The 20,915-nt window shown below is 49.7% G+C and overlaps 2 protein-coding genes across 3 annotated transcripts in view; one reads left to right on the top strand and one right to left on the bottom strand.

The window, feature by feature from the left end:
• Positions 1 to 14: 14 nt before the first annotated feature.
• LOC111145234 (BRCA2 and CDKN1A interacting protein) lies at positions 15 to 13,878 on the bottom strand. Its single transcript, XM_022500004.1, has 7 exons — positions 13,489 to 13,878; positions 9,798 to 9,872; positions 9,047 to 9,127; positions 4,714 to 4,803; positions 3,452 to 3,639; positions 1,786 to 1,960; positions 15 to 343 (listed from the first exon to the last, which is right to left on the bottom strand). Exons 1-7 carry the CDS (start codon positions 13,654 to 13,656, stop codon positions 173 to 175), a joined length of 948 nt encoding a protein of 315 aa, XP_022355712.1. The 5' UTR covers positions 13,657 to 13,878; the 3' UTR covers positions 15 to 172.
• Positions 13,879 to 13,945: 67 nt separating this feature from the next.
• LOC111145235 (uroporphyrinogen III synthase) overlaps positions 13,946 to 20,915 on the top strand; it is a 32,684-nt gene continuing 25,714 nt past the window's right edge. For both annotated transcript variants that reach the window (XM_022500006.1, XM_022500007.1), the window contains exon 1: positions 13,946 to 14,205. The gene's annotated coding sequence lies outside the window, so the exon portion shown is untranslated. The remainder of the gene's footprint in view (positions 14,206 to 20,915) is intronic.

Raw genomic sequence — 20,915 nt, 5'->3', positions numbered from 1 at the left:
ATTTTTTTTAAAAGCTATTTTGTAAATGTGTCACAGACACAAGTGACAGACCCCTACTTTTTTGTAGAGGACCTTACTCTGAATAAAGTCTGGGTTTTTTCAGTAAATCTGAGCTGTTTTCTGGTAATTTTACAAACGCAAAACCACCCCATTACTGTCCATGGGAAACGGGTCAGAGAGTGAGATTCTCCTTCAGTTTATCCATGATTTCGTTCATCCTGTCACCTGGAATCAACATCACGGTTCGCAAGGGCTTCATCGAGACGTCATCAAAGGACCACCTGCCTCCCAGACGAGTGTCACTCTCTTCCTGCACTGAGTAGTTAAACTTCAGGATTGCTTTCTGAACCAAAGATACAAGTTAAAAATTCAGACAACCTAAAGGCAAAACTTATTTACATGGCAGCCAGGAATACTATTTGACGTTTAAGAATGACAGTGAACAACGAAAGTAATAGTGAACACAAGCAAAACATGGAATCAAATAAACTCAAATGGGATATGCAGGTAGAAGTTACAAAATGCTTACCAGATTTCTAACCTACAGAAGCAAGGAGAGCAGTGTCCCAGTCCTAAGAGGTTAAGAGCAGCTAAGTGACATATGCTACTACCATTTCTAAGCGCTTATAATTCTGAAGTCCCTCATATTCATTCATATTCATTCTCATTTGATTCTCAATCTTTCAACAGAAAAGTGAAATAAAGGCTTGTAACATTTGACAGTTAATGAAAAGAATGGTCTTCAAACACGGGTGTTTCCCCATTGTCTTGGCTGCTCCCTTGGAATCAAGCCTTGTGAAAACAGGGAGGTCCGCATAACCAGGCCATCTTAAAAAACCCATCTAGCCTGCTCCGAAACACTCTAAGGTGCTCAGGCATAAAAATTTAACTTTCACTATTTACTTCCTAAAAAACAAGGGCAGAGCTGAACCTGTGGTACTTGTGTTTAGTCAAAGGCTTTTTAAAAAGTAGTGACAGATGCGGGTGCCTGGGGGCCTCAGTCGGTTAAGCAACTGCCTAGGGCTTAGGTCATGATCTCAGGGTCCTGGGATGGAGCCCCGTGCAGCTCCCTGCTCAGCGAGGAGTCTGTTTCTCCCTCACCCATTGTGCTTACTCTCCCTCCCTCTCAAATAAATAAAACCTTAAATTTAAAAAAAAAAAAAAAGAAAAAAGTAGTAACTGATGTTCTCTAATCCAGGAAAGTAAGTTACCCCTCAGATTTACTTAGCAGGTCAGGGTGAGAAAGCGTATTCTCTGGTATCTGGTTGCCCATCATGGCACAAGCCCCTTTCTGCAAGAAAGTGCTAGGAATCCCACAAGTGGGAGGACATCCAGGACCGAGGGCACAGAGAACCATAAGCCACCACTGGGGAGTAGGGCCTGCCCCAGCTTTCACATTAATGGCCTGCATGACCTCAGATAATGGCTCTAATGTCCCTCAGACTCAATGTCCCCCATCAGTACACCAGGACCAACGTCTCCCTCATAGAGTGATTCTAGAATTACAGATCTTCTAGTGAGCGTATTGAGTGCCTGATCACCATTCAACATTCATGACTTTTCTCCTCCCACTCTCTGCCCTGGGGGCTGGGGGGCTGGGGACGAACCTGCTGGGGAATGTACTAGGTGTGGGGAATGCATCAGCCACAGCTGCCGGCAACATGGGAGACACGGCCGCCATCCTCCAAGCACTCTGCCATAAACCGGGGAGCAGTCGATCCTGCCTATTGTCAAGAAAATCCTTGTTTACATTCAAACAAATAGATGACAACAGGACAGTCTTACCTCATAAAAAAATTCTTCCTCTGCATTGGCAAACATTAATTCCTCTTTCTCTTGGTTATTCCCTTTCTTTCTGGAATTGTTTTTTCCAGCTTCCACAAACGTCTTGCTTATCAGAAGGTAGAAGTAACACTTCCCACATGGCTTGTTAGTTTTGTGTAACTCTGCTAGTTCTTTCCTACAAAGCAGAACAGAGACGGTCTGCCTGCTGAGCCCGGTGAAACCCATCCACAAACCAGAGCACAGGGCAAACCAGTGAGGCCTCTGCAGGGGTGGGGTCTGTTGTCTCAGACACAGGCTTGATGGACAGAGATCGGATCTGGACACTTCTAAAGCCATGAGTTTACCTATGTGGTCCCCTGTACTGTGATGGACTATGGCCGTGTTTTACAGAACGCAGTGGGATGTATCCCTCAGGCGATGCTGAGCTGTGGACACACAGCAAATAACAGGAGTCTCACATTTATCAACGTCACTGCTCTGCCTCTGCAGATATTAAAAATAGGTAAGAAACTGGATTTTTAAAAACAAATGTTTAAGAGAGCATCAACCAATGTCATTAGAACATGTGATGACCAGTCTCCAAGCACTAAAGCCCGGAACTATGACGAGTCTTGGCATACTGCAGAAATGGCATGACAGGACAGATTCCCCTAGATTCTAGAAGAGTCCGTGGAGTGGCAACGTAGCCTTCGGAAAACTGTGCATGTCCCTGTGCATCTGGCTAATCAAAGATGTAAAGACTTCAGCTTTCTTTAACAGAGGACCTGGGGAAAGCACATCCCCCTCCTGTGAAACCAAATAAACATGAGCGCCACCGGATCAGGAAAAGGAAAAAAAAGCAAAGAGAAAAACAGGAGCTGGGCATCAGGGGAGGGCAGGGTTGAGAGTAAAACTAGAAAGCAACGAACCTGTTCAGTGGGAACCCTGAAGGTTCCACCTGTCCTTACATGCCCACCACTGGCTAGCGGGCACGCAGTACCACGACCCCGGAGCAAGGGCGTCCATCTGGATTTCCACCCTGCTCTACCCCAAAACACTGCAATCCCAGTCCTTAGCCCTTCTTAACAATTAAAATGTTGTAAACCTAAAACCCCCGCATTAAGAAAGTACAACAGGGGCACCTGGGTGGCTCAGTCTGTTGAGCTTCTGACTCTTGGTTTCGGCTCAGGTCATGATCTTAGGGTCATTTTAAAAAAACAAAAAAACCCACAAAGAAGTAAAAACAGCAAACCCCAAAACACGAGAGACACAGTATCAGGACTGCTGCCTCCTTCATTACAAAACATCCCAGTGGAATTGAAGAGTTGTACTGGCTTGTTACTGGACTGTTCGGCACTGTGTCCGTGTCACAGAAATCTGGCAGGAGGACAACTTTAGACCAGTAGGGGGTAAAAAACCTATACAAACTCATCTGTGTTTACACCCCGCACACCTGGTAAGACTGTTCATACTGTCACAAATCACGAAGGAGCCCACTGTCAAGAAGGGACATGCCCCCGGGAGGAGGTGGCCTCTGCTCACTGGAGCCGCAAGGCCGCCAAGACGGCAGGTGCGGGTGGCGCGCTTCCTGCCGTCACTGGCTCGAAAGCCCTGCACGGAACCCCACCCCCCCACCCCACCCCGAGAGCACAGCCACCGCGCGGAGGCAGGCGGCGCAGGCTCTTACTGGAGCTGCTGATGCATGGGCAGCGCGATCTGAGGAGGGACGTTGATGAACCTCTCGCTGAGGAGCAAGCCCACGGGCTTGGAGGTGTCGTTCAGATGTGCGTCCAGCTGTTCCACCAAGCTCTTCCCACAGCTCTTCTCACAGGAGCTCAGGATCAGCTCTTTAATCTGCTCGGCACACTGGGTGCCCTAGGAAGCCAAGACAAGGTCGCTGTTCGGTACAGGCCACACCAGAAGCAGAAACCAGAGCGCTGAATATCACCTTCTACCAAACCGTGAGGGCGGTCCCCTGCCACCTCCTTTAAAGCCCGCCTGTCCTCTGTGCTGACCGCTCAAGCATCTCTCCGAGTCTCTACACCTGGTTATTTACGGTCCCACGAGCAGTGGTGACAGTGAGACACCACGCACAAGAACAGCAATTCCAGTCCATCTTGTAAAGACAGATGGGAATAACTGGAAAGTTCACAAAAAACCTGAAGGTGAAGTTTGACATGAACTTCTTCTGACGAAAGTAAACAGCTGGTTTTCCCTTTTTATTAAAACTCATCGAGGGACGCCTGGGTGGCTCAGTCATTAGGCGTCTGCCTTCAGCTCAGGTCATGATCCCAGAGTCCTGGGATCAAGTCCCGCATCGGGCTCCCTGCCCCGCAGGAAGCCTGCTTCTCCCTCTCCTACTCCCCCTGCTTCTGGTCCCTCTCTCCCTGTGCCTCTCTCTGTCAAATAAATAAATAAAATCTTAAAAAAAAAAAATTCAGAGAGTCAGTAGAGATGAATGGAAACACGAGTGAAGGTCAGAACTTGCTGCAGGAAGCAACGAAGCCTACAAGGAAAGGAAGAGCCACCAGCTCCGGGATTGATACCAACACCAGGACCCCAGTTCTGGATGGTTCTCTACACCCCAAGGAGCCAGGACTTTCACGACAGAGATCATTCAGCACAAAAACACTCTCATGTTAAAAAAGATTACAGTGGGGCGCCTGAGTGGCTCAGTCAGTGAAGCGTCTGCCTTTGGCTAGGGTCATGATCTCAGGGTCCTGGGATCGAGCCCCCTGTCAGGCTTCCTGCTTAGCAGGGAGTCAGCTTCTCCCTCTCCCTCTCTCAAATAAAATCCTAAAAATAAGATTACAGTAAGAGTTCACAAAAGCACATATCCTTATTGTTGTTAATTTCACAGTCTGACATAAACAGCACCATCATCATGCATTAAACAGAAGTGACTGGGGTCTAAGGCACAGGTACTCAGACGCCACCAGTGAAACCAACCTTTCTTTCAGTTAAATTTAAAAGACTTATGAATCCAAAAATCTCATCTTCATCCACATCGTCATCGCTGTCTTCTGAAACATCAGTTTGCTATTTGAGAAAGAAAAAGAATTAAAACCGTATGTCTGGTTGGGAGGAAGCAGAACACCAACTCCCACTGCAGTTTTCAGACACTTTCCGTGGCTGCCGTCGCCACAGGGAAGCAGCGCACACTGAGGACCGTGGGCCTTGTCCCTACCGGCTCACCTCTCTTGGGTCTGCTCCCCCTTTCTACATGCAGGTGACTGCTTCCTGCTCCAAATTTTCTTTATGCTGGATTCTCAATATATTACCAATCCAGACGAGATAAAACCTCTTTAGATCAACCACTCCTGTCTTCTAAGTGACCTGGCCCAGGCCAGCCCTGCTCGGTCCTCCGGGGGCCCTCCACCCACACGCCCCCAGAGCGCAAACCAGTCCTAAGCAGCGGGGAGAGCGAACAACGCTTGAGCACCACTTCCTCCTACCACGTGAACGGAAGAAGAAAAGGGGGCAAGAAAGGGAATGAAATAGGAACAGAGAACTAAGAATGAAATGCTTGACTCCAACGTGAATTTGCTGACTCTACTGACAGCCCCTCCCCTGGGCCTTCCCGCTCCTTCCACATCTTCCTCCACGTGGCCTGCCCGGGCTTGTTCAGGCTGTGCACTCTCACGGTGTCCCCAGCACCTGGGACGGCAGGGACCCACACAAGTGTCCCGTGTGTGTCCCGGACACGCTCCCGCGAGAAGGGACTGACATGAGCTCTCGCTGCAGCACCACCGGCTCCCAGCCAGACAGCTGAAGGCGCAGGGGCGCTCTAGGTGGCTCTGGGCGGGAACGGAGCAACGGCACCTGCGTCTATGGGGCCAGGACGTCAGGCCTGTGGCTGAGGGGGCCTGGCCTCATGGAAGAGACCTGGGGAAGTGGCTCCTGGATGTAAGGCAGCACAGCCACCGACGGGGGACGCGGCCAAGAGGCTGCCAGGCCGTTAAAGACCACCGGTTTCTTCCTGCGAAACAAGGAAGGGTGCGGTGGCCACGGAAATGGAACCGTGTGCCAAAACGAGAGCCGCTGCAAGCGCCAGAATCAAGAGGAGGCACGGACAGAGCAGGACAGTAACGCAGAAGGACACAAATGTGACACGTGAGAGCGCCAGGGCGTATCTGCTCAGAAGGAGATGGAAAGAAGAGAACACGTCCACCAGCCCCTGTCCCTCAAGAGCAAACGGGAGACAGACGTCCCGCACCTCACAGGTCTCCCACCTACTGTAGCAAAATACGCGCACCGACAGAGCGCTAGGGGAGGAAAAGGGACCCTGGGTGCCGAATCCTAAGCAATCCCCCAAAACTGGGGCACCTGGCTGGCTCAGCCGGAGGGGAATGCGACTCTTGATCTCAAGGTTATGAGTTGGTTGGGCAGAGAGCTTAGTTAAGAAAACAAAGAAAGAAAAGAAACCCCCCCAAATGGTCACTGGGCTCACGGGCAGTTAGCATCCCCTGGGGCACGCTCCCCGGTCCTCCTTAACCAGTGACCAACCCCCAAAGCAACACCGCAGGCGGCTGCCTCTCCGTGGGGTCAGGGTCACAATCCCATCAGCCTCATCCATGACCACCTGCCCCCGCAGCAACAGCCCCGCCTGCGTGACCCGTTCACCGCCCCCTCCCACACCCCCTCCCATCCCTCCAGCCTCCTGGTTCAACACAATTCCGGGGACTTCAGGCCTGAGCAACCGCACCTCACACCTCACCCCGGAATCTCGCTCTACACAACCCACATGTGCAGTTCGGGGCCACCCCTTGCCCTTCCCCTCCACAGCCCTAGGATCCACCTTCTCTGCAAGAGTCCTAGAGGCTCTGGTGGAAGTTCTGGGCAGTCCCTCTCCTAGGGACAGAGTCTTTGTGGCTGGGACACGTCAAGTACCTCTGTGGAAGCCAAAAGCCGTAACTGTCACGGTGAAGTTGTGTCATCGTCCCGTGAAGACTGAATCCCCCCGCTGACAGCAAAGCTCTTCCAAGAATAAAAGTGACAGTTTCTTATTGGACGGTCTTAGGACACGATTAAGAGGTGGAGGAGGGGGCACCTGGGTGGCTCAGTGGGTTAAAGCCTCTGCCTTCGGCTCGGGTCGGGATCGAGCCCCACATCAGGCTCTCGGCTCAGTGGGGAGCCTGCTTCCTCCTCTCTCTCTGCCGGCCTCTCTGCCTACTGTGATCTCTGTCTGTCAAATAAATAAATAAAATCTTAAAAAAAAAAAAAAAAGGTGGAGGAGGGTCAGTCACGTCTCCGCCACACTGAGGAAGCACCTAGGATGGAAAACTGAAGCCAGCCACGCCACACCATTCTCACTCAGGCTGTTAGTGACAGAGGGATCATGCAGATACACGACCCCGGGGCTACGTAGCTGCTCTCCACGCTGCCCAGGACTCACCCTGCAGCTCTCCTGGAGCCCGGGGCACCGTGGGGAGGTCTCAGGGTAGTTATCTAAAGTGGGGCCTCTTTAGGGAAGATCAGAACAAGCCTCCCTGCATTCTGGTCAGGGCATGCGTTAGCCTCCCTGGGGCCCAGAGCACAGAGCCCACAGGAGGTCCTGGCGCGAGCACGAACAAGATGGAGTCAGTGTGGTCAGCATGCCTACAGACACCATTGGCTGGAGAGGACACGTGTTTGGTAAAGGGGCCTGCTTCTCCCATGCTCTAATAATAAAGAAAGCTACTGGCAGTGCTACTCCCTTCACTCTGACATTTCATGCCATGAGGTTTAGCAACAGGGATGCTGATGACCCTATCCAACAGTTCCAGAACCTCACGGGAGTACTGGTGGGAAGAGCCAGATCGGGATGTTGAGGAGAGGAGGCAGAGGCTGCGAATGCCAACTTTCTCGAGACCTGCGGCTTTGACAACAAAGGAGGTGGCTCAAGGTGCGGCGGTGAGCGAGAACTTCAGACTGAAGGGCCGCTGCTTTTGCACCATGATGCAGACAGTGTGGGCCGGGCCCTCGGGCCGGGAGGAGACCAAGTGTGGGTGTCGCCGCTCCAGCACTCACCACGCACCGAGGCTTGGAGCACCCTGCGCTCAGCAACTCCTGCTGCTTCCGAACCATGGCCACCGCACGAAGCAGGGACCAGGACCACCCTCGTTTCCAGAGGTGGATGAGGAAATGGACCAAGGTCACTGTGGCAGATTCTATTTTCCACAGATGGCCGCTCCAGCCCCAGCTCCACGTTCTGACAAAGGACCTCGTCCCTCCTCCCTCCAAGTGGTGGGGTCCGTCACCCTCCCCTAGAGCCTGTGCAGACCTTCATGTCTGATTATGAGGACAGCAGAAATACAATGCTGTGCACTTGTGCCTGGTTCTTTGGGGCTGCTTGCTCCTGGAACCCAGCCACTGTGCAGAGGGGCCCGCCCTCCGGAGGAATGGAGGCCCCTGGCCCACAGTCCCAGCAGGGCTCCCCGTGGACAGCCAGCACCAACCTGCTGGTCACGTGAGTAAGCCATCTTGAAAGTGAATCCTCTGGCCCCCCACTGACCCTCTCTAGCTAACGTGACATGGAGCAGACCGGAGTTGTCCTCACTGAGCTGTGTCCAAAAAAGCCAAAGAAGGGACCATTGCTATCCTAGGACACTAAACTGAGGGCAGGAGGCAGACAGAAAACCGAAAGCATCATCAGGAGCAGCAGGGGCAGGACTCACCCTCCTGCTGTGCCTCCTCCAAAAGCTCCCTCTGGTGTTTAATGCCACTTCCTTCCAGGTCACCTGCGCCCCCGGCGTGGCCACCAGTGGCCCCTAGCATGGCTCCTTTGCAGACTCTACCATTGACTTACTTCCCCAAGTAACTGTGCTATCAGCAGTGTCCATCCCCACCCTCCCTGGGTAAACCATCCATCCGCTGAGACCGCCCAAATCCAGCTGCTGCTCACACCTCCCAGGGATGTGTCACCTGCAAATCAAACTCAACAAGTGCACACCCAAACCCAGGCTGCCTCCTGACCCCCTCATCCTCCATGTTTGCTATCTTGGTTGTAGGAGCCAGACACGTGGGAGCCACCCTTGACTCCTTTCCCTTCAGTCAGACCAGTTACTCACTAAGCCCCATCATACCTCATCTCCCAAATATCTCCCTTCTCTTGCTATCCATTGCCAGCCCCAGGATTCCTATACTCAGTAATCTTGGAAATTACTGGAATGGCTTTCTAACCAGTCTCCCTTCCTCCAGTGACACCTCTTTCCAGTTTGAGCTCCTGGCCTACCAGCTAAACATCAGGAGGATCTTAACAGGACAAAAAAATAATCAGAACAAGCATAACTGTCCTGCTTACCTTTATCACACTCCCAATGTGGTTCTGTTGAATTAAGAGATCCGTTAGTTCTGCCGTGTTCACAGGAGCCTTCAGGAAAAGCTAAGAGGAGGGAAAATAAAACTTATTTTAAATGAAAATCAAAGCATAATTTTTAATGAAACTTCTAATATCCATATGCAAACAATGAAATATCAATGATGAAAAAGACACCTCAAAAGAGCGATCCCAGGAGGAAAGGAAAAGCCCAGAAAAATCAAAGCTCAAGGAAATCAAACTGAAGGGACAGTCAGGGGTAAGACAGGACGTGTGGGGGAGGGGAGGAGAAGGACAGACAAAAGGCCAAAGAATGTGGTGCCTGGACACTGGAAGCTCTGAAGGGTAAAACCAAAGCCACCGTACATGGGTGAGGACTGTGTAGAAGCAGCAAGCCTGATTCTGCAGCACCAGCTGGTGCACTCAGCGATGGAACTATGGAAGAATTCTTCCGCCCCACAAAGCTTAGACAGGATAAGAGAAAAACAGTAGAGTAGCTCAAATAATTAGCACATGAAAAGGAAGGTATTTTAGCACCCAGGGCACTTATTAACATATGAATCAGAGGCTCCAACGGGAGTTAGCCTGAGAAGAAAAGAGAAACTGTCCTTCCTTCTCTGCAGGGTAGAGGGAATAAGAATGTGAATTCTAAAATAAAGGATGAAATCTGACCTAGCTTGTGCAGAATGGCCTGATTTTCTTAGAAGAGATTTGTGCAGACGGGTAAAGACCATACCTGCTGTAGTAACTTCTTAATTCCGTCATAATCCTTATCGGAGATGGAATAAGCTTCAAATTCAACATTCACTTCCTGTAAATAATGATGTGGGGAAACAAAGGCAGACAAAAATTATTAAATTTCCTTACTACCTACAGCCTACTGACAAGTCCTTGAAACAGGCAGAGTGACATTCCTCTAGGGACTCAACTGCCTTAATATTAATACTTTGCTAAGAGCAACAGGCAATCTTAGCCCAAACCCCAGGATCCTGTAAATCTACTTTATCATATAAAAATTCCTTCCGAAACTTCCTTTATCTCTACCCTCCCTCTCCAAGATACGCGTTGGCAATTGCAAATGACCCACAGATATACATCTGAAGGGTCTCATGGATCAGGTTTTATTAGACGGTAATAAATGGCCTTTTCCCAACAAGAGCTAGCCCCCGCAAGGTCCTGGAAACCTTGCTTCCAAAATTCCTGAGACTCACGATATCCCTAACCCCCTCCCAACTTGAAAGTATATAATGGGCCACTCCTCAGGACCCAGTGAGGCTCTTTCTGCCCACAGGTCCTGTCCTTCTGCTTCAATAAAACCACCTTTTTGCACCAAAGAAGCTGTTGGCATTTTCTATTCTCTGCTTTATGGAGAAGAAGCAGAAAAACAACCAAGTATTTTGAATGGAACAAAGAGCAATAAAGCAAAGAAAAAATATGTAAAGATGTCTCAGGTTCTCCACAGCTTTCTAGGCTCAAGGTCCCAGCCCCTTCCTGCCCTCAGAGGTCCAAGGTACCCTTGCATCCTTACTTCAAACTCCCCATCTTCTGAAGCTCCCTTCCAAGGGTCACTGTTGCACACAAGAAAGAGTCCTAACCACATGGCCACAAGAATTTAACATGCCTTGCTTTTCTTCTCATCGTTTCAATACCCTGACCTATTTCTTGAAGTTCTCATATCTACTTTCTATCCCCTTTCTGCTTGTTGCCGCAAAGCCAATCACCGTTTCTAAATCAGACTTAACACACACACACACACACACACACACACACACACACACACACACACGTGCGTGCATTTCCTTCCTTACATACATAGCATTCCTAAGGCAGATTTTGAATTTCAAATATAAATCTCATAGATTCATTCACCACGGTAATGAGGTGTGGGTGAGTGAACATCTCAGAAACTAAAAGCCCCATTCGAATAAATAAAGGAATCAAGATCCACCGAGTGTAGGGAACTGCCCTGAAAGCCCTAAGAATTTCTTCAGTCTAAAAAGTAATACATTTCACCGGTAAACACTACAAGAGACCAGAGATTACAGAGTTGGTAGTCTTATTACCCACCCCCCAACTCCTACTCTTCAGAGGTTACTATCAGTAGTTAAGTTAATCTTTCAAGGGGTTTTCGACATGTAATCAAATTTATTTCCTGTTTCTTTCACCTAAAGAGACTACACTACACAGACTGTCTTCACTTAACCTGTGTATCCTCTGTCTTAAACGGTGATAACTCCTACCTTCAGAAGGTTGATGTGAATATTAAACGAGCTGGGGCGCCTGGGTGGCTCAATGGGTTAAGCCTCTACCTTCGGCTCAGCTCGGGTCATGGTCTCAGGGTCCTGGGATTGAGCCCCGCATCTCTGCTCAGCAGAGAGCCTGCTTCCTCCCAGCCCCACTGCCTACTTGTGATCTCTCTCTGTCAAATAATAAAATCTTTAAAAAAAATTAAATGAGTTAATACAATGTGCACAAAGCCTGGAAACATTATTATTATGACTGAAGAATAAATTCTTTCCATTCAATTACTGTATCAGGAGATGGGCACATTTTTAGTTTTGACAATTACTGTCAAATTGCCCTCCAAAGACATTGCAAATTATACTCCAACCAACAGTACCCATGCCTGTTTTCTTACACTACAGTCAATGACCATTCTCACACTAATTTTTTTTTAATTTTTTACTTATTTGAGAGAGAGAGAGAGTACAAGTAGGCAGAGCAGCAAAGGGAGAGGGAGACCGAGACTGAGAAGCAGGCTCTCTGCTTAGTAGGGAGCCTGATGCAGGGCTTGATCCCAGAGTCCTGGGATCATGACCTGAGCTGAAGGTAGACAGCCAACTGAGCCACCCAGATGCCCCCTCACACTAATTTTTAATCACTGGAGTGGGACAGACTATCCATGTCAACGAAAGCACTGATTTCTGTAATCCAAAATTCGCAAAACAGCCCATTAAAGTTCTAAGTGAAAAAAGGTGAGATCACATTCAAGGTACGGGGCCAAAGTCAAGAGCTGATTTCTAAGGGAAAGTTCTGTTCAAAGGAAGATTTACCATATACCCACGCCAGTCTGAGCCCTAAGCCTGAATCATGTTTATATCGGATTTGACTTCCCCTCAGTTTCTCTTGCTTATTCTGTTGTGGCCACATTAGCTACCTTTCTGTCCGTCAACCAGGAGGTCTTCAGATTTTCTTATAAATTAAAAGTCAGTGGAGTGTTCTGAACAGGGAAAAGAGAACAGACCTACATTTTAAAAAGATCTCTCTGGAGGTGCCTGGCCGGCTCAGTAGGAAAAGCATGTGACTCCTGTTTGTGCATTTGAGCCCCACGCTGGCCTTAGAGGTTACTAAAAAGTAAATAAACTTCAAAGTACGGTATTTAGCATTCCTGATATCATGTAATAAAATGAAATAAAAAGATCTCTCTGGCTGCGGGTGTAGAGATGGTACAGGAACAAGAATGGAAGAGAGCAAGCCACTTAAGTGACTACAGGAGTCCAGTCAAGCGATGGTGGAAGCAGGTACTGAGTCTGTTGGAGAATCAATGATGAAAAGTGTCTGGGTACGAAAGTAGAGCTAACAGATTTATTGACAGACTGTGGGATATAAGATGCAAAAAGGGAGGAATTAAAGTTAGTTACCGGGTTTGTGGTTTGAGCAACTTAGCGAATACGGGAACCATTTACAGAAATGGCAAAGATTAGGAGCTGGAGCATGAAATGCAAATTCTGCTTTGAACCCATGAAGTTTTAGGTACCTACTGGGCACACAGTGCTCTGAAGGATCATTCAGTCCTGATTAATTCATTCAACAAATATTAAGCACCTGTAATGCCAAGCAGTATGGTAGGAGATATGCTGGAAAAAAGGAACCCGGTTTTCTAAGAACCCATCACCAGGGTCGGTGAGTGGGGCAGGGGCAGGTGCCCGGAGGCAGAAGATACAGCTTAGCTGGGTTAGACTAGGAAGGACGGGAAAACACCGCAGGATGAAGAGCACCGGGGGAGACTCTCGACAAAGCGGACCGAGAAGGCCTTCGAACAACGGAAAGAGGGCCGCGGAGTGAGGAAGGCAACAAGAACCTGGCTGCAGGCTGGGCTGAGAATAAACTGCAGCCCCTGTTGAATGGATTTGGGGCTTTTACAAAAAGCCACTGAGGAAAGGGCTGTGGCGGGTGTTCCCGGAGAGGTGGGAGGGCCGAACCCGCTGGGTAGCACTTCTGAAAATAGTAGTAATAACTCCTGTGGCTGCAATGTGTGAAAGACTCAAGTGGAACCCGAGCAGGGCACTCTTATCATCTCCAGTTTCTGCTCAGACCCTGAGGTACCGGCAGTCGCTTCTCCGAGCAGCTCACTCAGCCACAAGGCTCTGGCGGCCAGAAACTTTTTTCCCAGACATAAACGAAACTGGGGTCGCGTGTTTTCTCACCTCGTGGATGCTCTCGTCGTCTTCATCCTCTTCTTCGTCACTGTCTTCATCGTCTTCGTCCTCATCTTCCACTTCATCTTCCTCTTCTTCCTCGTCGCGGTGGACGGGGACGCCTGGGACTTGCGGAACCCCACTTCCCACCGCACGCCGCTTGGGCCTGGACGCCATGTTGCCGGCCTCACTGCGCCTGCGCAACTCCCACGAGCCCGCCCTTCCGGACCCGCTCACACAGGCCGCGGCGAGTGACAGGCGACTGACAGCCTCGCCGCTGAGTCGGCGTCAGTCCAGGGCCCCTAATGGATTCCACGGCCGTGATGCCTAGGAGTCAAGTCAAGTTTCAGGTCCCATTTGGCATTTTCTTCCCCCTCTCCATCCTCCCTGACTCCTACCAACGCTCCCCCTCCCCTTCGCTCAGTGGTTCGATCCATCTAGACCCGCCCTCCCAGGGCCTGGCTGTCTGCGCCTGCGCGCGCTCCAGCTGTGAGCCGCTCGGCTTCGGGGACCCGTGGTCTCCCGGCCGAGGCCGCGTGGCTGCGCGTTGGCTGTCTCCATGGCAGCAGAGACCACTTGGTGAGGGGGCCGCCCACCAGGCTCCTCTGTCCAGTCGAGGCACCGCGGATTCATCTGCGCCGCGAGGCACCGCCCCCGACAGGGCGCCCCCCAAGTGCTGGGAACTGGCCCAGCGCCTACCCTTTCCGGCCCCCGCAGCCCGGCGAGGTAGGTGTCGCCGCCCACGGTGCCGACGATGACCCTGAGGCCCGCGGACGCGCAAGGCTAGTCTGCGGCGCCAGCCAGAGCGTTACGAGTGGGGAGCGGAACCCCGAGGCCGCTGCTGGTCAGGGCGGGGGCCGTGGCCCGGGGCCAGCGATCGAACGCGGATGGCAGGTCGTTAGGCTCGCGCAGGTGTCTGCAGGGCCGGGCTTGGGCCCCCCAGCACCGTCGGTAGCATGGTCTGGTCCGCGGTTGAATGAATCTCACCGGAGCCCTGCCCCCAACCGACGCTCTTTAAGCGCACTTCTTGACAAACTTTCTTTAAGATAGGCATTAACCTTAAATGCTTCAGGTCCATTGGGGGAAAATCTGAACCACGGAGCAGAGCCTTCTTTGAGAGAACAGAGTGGAGGGGACTGTGGTCAGCTAGACAGTGTATGCTGTGCTGCAGCAGCCAGTTGTGGCGGAGGGGACTTGCTGTCCCAGTGCCCGTCAGGTCTTTAAACTTCAAGAGATCCTGGAGTTCGACAAGATCGATCCTGATTTTTAACACCTGTGCCAAGTAAAACTTAGTCCCCAGTCGGGTTTATCTCACGGGCTACCAGTATGCAGCTGTTCATTGTAAAGGCTATTTGGAAGGAAAGTCCTTAATTAAAGAAGAAATCAGGTATCTGAGAAGGAGGTCTGTGGTTTTCTTTCCTCTGTAAAATTAGAAAAGTGGGTTGGATACCTCTAATTCTAGATATGGAAGGAGCTGCGCCTTGTAGTGAGGGGGCTGCTGCCCAGAGGTTTAAGCAGAAGCCTGAAAAGCTCAGTGATCCTTCAGCAGCAGGAAGGAAATGTAGTCAGGATAAGGTAGGGGTCCCTGGAGCCCCATGATTTGTGTTCTGTGGGTTTCATTGTTCCTGAGAGTCTCCGCTACCAGGCCACAGCCTGGATATTGATAGACATGCATATCAGGGATTCACATCTGATGGGATAGCTTAAAATGCCCCCTTTCCATCCCACAACTATGTAAAAACATTTTTCTGAAATGTACAAGACAGGAAGCTATTAAAAATAAATAAATAAATAAATAAAAAGAGATACCATAAGGCTAAAATTAGAAAAAGGACTCAAAGGCACAGGGCCAGCCTATCAACAGAATTACACTCAGACATCAGGGATAATCTTTTCCGTTTCTTTTACTACTTTCTTGTAGTAAAACAAACATAACAAAACTTATCATGTTAATCATTTCTAAACATACAGTTTAGTGGCATCAAGGATATTGACTTTGTTGTGCAACAACCACCATCATCCATTCCCAGACCTTCTTCATCTTGCAAAACTAGAACTCTATTAAACAATAACTCCCATTTCCTCCTTGCCCAGTCCCTGGAAACCATGATTCTGTTCTCCGTCTCTATGAATTTGACTACTCTAGAAGAGTCCTGTAGTATTTTTTTCTGCGATTGCTTATTTCACTTAGCATAAACTCCTCATGGTTCATCCATGTTGTAGCATGTGTCAGAATTTACTTTTTAAAGGCTGAATGATATTCCTTTGTACATATATATCTCATTTTGTCTATCCGTTCGTCCATTGGTGGGTACTTGGGTTGCTTCTACTTTTTGACTATTGTGAATAACGCTGCTGTGAACTTGGATGTACAAATACCTGATTAAGTCTCTGCTTTTAGGGACACCTGGGTGGCTCAGTGGGTTAAGCCTCTGCCTTCAGCTCGGGTCATGATCCCAGGGTCCTGGGATCGAGCCCCACATCAGGCTCTCTGCTCAGTGGGGAGCCTGCTTCCTCCTCTCTCTCTGCCTACTTGTGATCTCTGTCTGTCAAATTAATAAATAAAATCTTTAAAAAAAAAAAAAAGTCTCTGCTTTTACATTTTTGGGTGTGTATACCCAGAAGTGGAACTGTTGGATCATACAGTAATTCTTTCTGTGTTTGCTGTTTTTTTGAAGGACTGTACTTTTTTGTAGTTTGCAAATTTTCCAGGGAACATGTATTGCGTTGAGAAGAGATCGAGGGAAAAACCTTACTTTGTGTCCTCAGACTAGCTCCCAGTGTGGAGTGAATGGTCAGAGTGTGAAGTAGCATAGAGTGTCTTACAGGAGTTGAGAAGTGGTGCAAGTGCTTAGGGAATGGGCACGGGCTTCAGACTGGGATTAAATCCTACCCCTGCCACTCAGTGTGCTGTGTGAATTTGGGCACATCGGAGTTTTGGTTTCCACTTCTGTGGAATAAAGATAATAATACCTACCCTTTCTGGTTTAAATGAGGATTGAGATCCTGCAACATAAAATGCTTAGCCCCATAAATTGCTCAGAGTAAATGCTCACTAAAAGGGCGACTCTTGGAACCCCTGGGTGGCTCAGTTGGTTAAGCATCTGCCTTTGGCTCAGGTCATGATCCCAGAGTCCTAGGATCAAGTTCCTCACTGGGCTGCTTGCTAAGCGGGGAGCCTGCTTCTCCCTCTGCTGTTCCCCCTGCCTGTGCTTTTTCTCCCTCCCTCCCTCCCTCTCTAATAAATAAATAAAACCTTAAAAAAGCGGGGGAAGCAGTGGTTGTTACTGCTGGGAGAGCAGCAGGACTTTCCGCATTAAGTTATGGTTATCTTGTGTCCCCCCCCAAATTCCTTAGGTCGAAGCTCTAATCCCCGATGAGACTTTATTTGGATATAGAGCCTTTGAAGAGGCAATGAAGGGTCATGCCTGATTGGTTGAGCATGACTTTGATGTCAGGGTCATCAGTTCAAGCCTCATGTTGGGCATGGCACCTACTGGGGAAAAAAAAAAAGGTGAAAGGAGAAAAAAGAGGTCATAAAGATTAAATGAGGTCATGAGAGGTCAAGCCCTACGACTCTACCCATTAGGTGGAGCCCTAATCCTCTAGGTCTGGTGTCTTAGAAGACCAGGAAGACACGAGCGCGCTCTCTCTGCACAAACACAAAGGAGAGGCCACGTGAGCACGCACCAAGACAACAGTAGGCTGGAAGCCAGCAAGACAGCTCTCACCAGGAACCAACTGTGATGGAGCCTTGATTTTTGAACTTCCAGGCCCAGCATGAAAGAAATAAGTCTACTGTGAAAGCCCCCAGTCTGTGGAATTCTGTTATGGCGTGACTAAGGCTCACCCCAGTCTGTGTTCCTTTTCCTTTGCTAGGGTCTCCTCTGCTCTCTGCCCAGACTGGATCTGGCATCGCATGGGTGCTGTAGGGCTCTGTCCCGGGCCGTGGTCTCACCAGGTCCTCAGACCTCAAATACACTCTATACACTGACAACTCCCAGATCTTTGTCTTCTGACCTGACTCCCCACTAAGCCCAAATTGCCCACCCAGTTTCTTCATTTGGACATTTAATGCTGGTACTCTCCAACTTTTTTAACATTACAGCATACCAAGAAAATGCTAATACTTATTAGACAGCACATTGTAAGCAACAGATGAGCTGTGCAGTTTGCAGGGGAAGGCAGCCAGCCCCAGCCGGGGTGGGCGTGGGATGAGTGCACTGTGGTTCTGGGAACCTGCGCCCTACCAGCGGCCCCAAGGGCTGAGGGGATCAAGCCTGCAGACATGCCTAGAACTCATTCACAGTGCACAAATGGGCTAGGGCACCTTGGTGGGGAACAGGCGTACTCAAACATAATATGGTCCCAAGTGAATCTTTGTCCCATCCACTCCCATCTTTTTTTTTTTTTTTTAAATATTGTATTTATTTATTTGACAGAGAGACACAGCGAGAGAGGGAACACAAGCAGGGGGAGTGAGAGAGGGAGAAGCAGGCTTCCCACCAAGCCGGGAGCCTGATGCGGGGCTCGATCCCAGAATCCTGGGATCATGACCTGAGCCGAAGGCAGACACTTAACGACTGAGCCACCCAGGTGCCCCCACTCCCATCTTCTAACAGTGCTCCCATTCTCCCCATGGTTCCGGTTCTAAACCTGGCTCCTCTTTCCTCTACCTTGCATCTAGCCGAAGCAGATGCTATTGGCTCCACCTTCAGAACACATCCAAGTACACTCCTCCCCACTTTGCCATCCCAAACCTGTACCCGCTCTCACCTAGACTGTTCTTTTCTATATATTTTTTTAATTTATTTTTAAGAGAGCACATGAGTGGTCAGAGGGAGAGAGAATCTTAAGCAGGCTCCATACTCACCACAGGGCCCGACCTGGGACTTGATCTCACAACCCTGAGATGATGACCCAAGCCGAAATCGAGTCTGATACTTAACGGACTGAGCCACGCAGGCGCCCCTCACCTAGTCTGTTCTAAGAGCCTCCCAGTTCTTCCTCCTTCCTACTTTGAGTCTTTTCTCCTCACAGCTGCAAGTAACCTTCTTGGAATATAAGTCAGAGCACATCAGCCCTGTGCTCGGTCCCCCAGTGGCATCACATCTCACTCAGGATAAACAGCAAAGTCCTTACCATGGCCTGAACAGGTCTGGTGCCCAGCTCTGAGCTCCTCTCCTGCTTGGGAATGTTGGAAGAACAAGGCAGAAGGAGCACATCCCCTCTGCATGACGGGGCCACCAGCCAGCCATGACAAAGTTCTCTCCCGTTTCAGCCATTGTTCGCTTGGATCTCTTAGAGCCGCCAAACCACATCCTAACTGTCTGTGAGGAAGTGATGTTTACCCCAGCCCTGGAGGCTGAGTAGGAGTTAGCACTAGAAGCTCTGAGGGGGGCAGGCCTGAGGGATTCAGAGAAGTCTGGGGCGGCCGGAGTGCACAGGGGAGAGCGGAGACACGGGGCTGGGAGACGCTAGGCCTTCGCAGGTTGTATTGGGGACTTTTCTGATCTTAACAGCAATGGGAAGCCGCTTGTTTATAAATTTATGCCTCCTCTCCTGTTCTCATGTCTGCTTTCCGTTTTCTCTTTGGGGTAATAGGAGGGAAGTGTGGTGTCACTGAACCAGCACAGGGCTGAGGGTCGGGGATCTGACAGTAGCTTTATTGCGCGTGATGTGATCTTCTTTTCTCCCCCCATTAAGTGGGAATAAGCTCTGCCCTATCCAGCCGTAGGTTGCTGAGCGACTGGAAGGACATAGCAATGACCACTGCCACAGTTACTGAGCACTTACTGTCTGCCAGAGACTGATCTAATGCTTTATTTGCATTAAGTCTACGAGGTTTGTCCTGTTTTAGGGGTGAGGAAGCCGGCCTATGGAGGACAAAACTCATCCAAAGTCCCAGAACTGGTCAGTGGCAGAGCTGGGTGGGGTTCCCACTCAGGCAGTCTGGCTCTGGACACTGTATTCCTAACCCCCATACTAGGCTGCCTCTCATAGACTTTGCACACCCCAGTGTTTGGGAAAACAGAAGAGCATGAAGATAAAAAGTACCACTCTGGTACAAAGGGCTTAGTTCAATAATGCAAACAGTTGAAAGCAAACCCAGTCGACCCACTGCAAATAGAGAAAATGTGTCTTCTGGGTACTACTTTGTGGTTGTCTTAGGTAATAAAATTGATGGCTTCCTGATAATTACCATTAAGATGTTCCATGAGATGTGCTGCTGGACTTGGCAGATAAAAATCAGACACCCTTATTCCTTCCTGCCATTGCTCAAAGCACCTCTAATGCAGAATTAAGAGGAATCATTGCTGGAGACTCTGTGCCCTGCCATATCCCCATGTCATCAAGTTCAGTGAGAAAGAAATCACCTGATAAGTGCGTAAAGATAATCATGCTCACAAATTACTAATTTTCTTAGTAATTGAAGATTTAAGTTGATATTGTCTCGAGAATGATTCCCCCTAATTGACGGGAACTCTTCACTGTACTGTTAGCACATTTAGGCCAGGGCAGAATCCAAAGGCTCAGAGAAAGGTCTGCAGGTGATGGGGGGTGTTGGGGTTGGGGAGTGAGTCCCAAAAGGTTCTGCAGAGCCAAAGAGTCTAGCAAAGGCCCAGGGACTAGGTGATGGACACTGCCCTTAGCAGAGGAAATACCAATGAGGGGAGGACTGGCTCATGGGACAGCCAAGGTACATGTGTTTGTAAAGGCACAGATGTGGATGACCTCAGCCAGCTGCCCTATGAGCGAGGAATGACTTCCGTGCCTAGAATCCCTGACTTACGTCCAAACGGCTTTCTCCAGTCACAGGAGTTTAGACGGTGGCATTACTGCAGCTTCTCACAGACCAAGGAAAGGTCCAGATACCACATCCACATCCCAGCCAGCAGGGAGGCGGGGGGAACGAGTAGGGCCAGGGCACCTCCCTCTCAGGATGGGTCCCACAAAGTGTGCACATCACTCCCACGTAGATCCTGTGGGCCAGAAGCTAGTCCCCTGGCCACATCCAGGCACATGTTTTTATTTTGGGCAACCGTGTGCCTTATTACTAACGAGGGATTCCATTTCTATGAGTGAGAAAGGAAGGGTGGGCATTTGGGGGCTCCCGGCATCCTCGGCCCCCCTCTCCACATTTGGGGGCTCCCGGCATCCTCAGCCCCCCACTCCAGTTCAAGTGAGACTTGCCACTTACGCCTCCAGAGCACCTTGACTTGTTTTCGCGGCACTTATCACACCGAGTCTGCCATCGCTTTTACTTATTTGTAAAGTGTCTGTTTTACCCTCCCGCCAGTGGGAGGCAGGAATCATATCATAACCCCAGTGCCTAGGACACAATAATGGTCTAGAAATACTTTTTGACTCACAGATAGGATTACACTGAACAAACCCAGAGTGTACGTGGTATTTGAAGAAGAAAGACATTTTCA

Source organism: Enhydra lutris, unplaced genomic scaffold (assembly GCF_002288905.1).
Source record: "Enhydra lutris kenyoni isolate GAN:26980312 unplaced genomic scaffold, ASM228890v2 scaffoldscaffold12, whole genome shotgun sequence".
NCBI classification, from domain to species: Eukaryota; Metazoa; Chordata; class Mammalia; order Carnivora; family Mustelidae; genus Enhydra; species Enhydra lutris.
The sequence above is the reverse complement of the archived record's forward strand: the minus strand, read 5'-3'. Positions and strand labels throughout refer to the sequence as shown.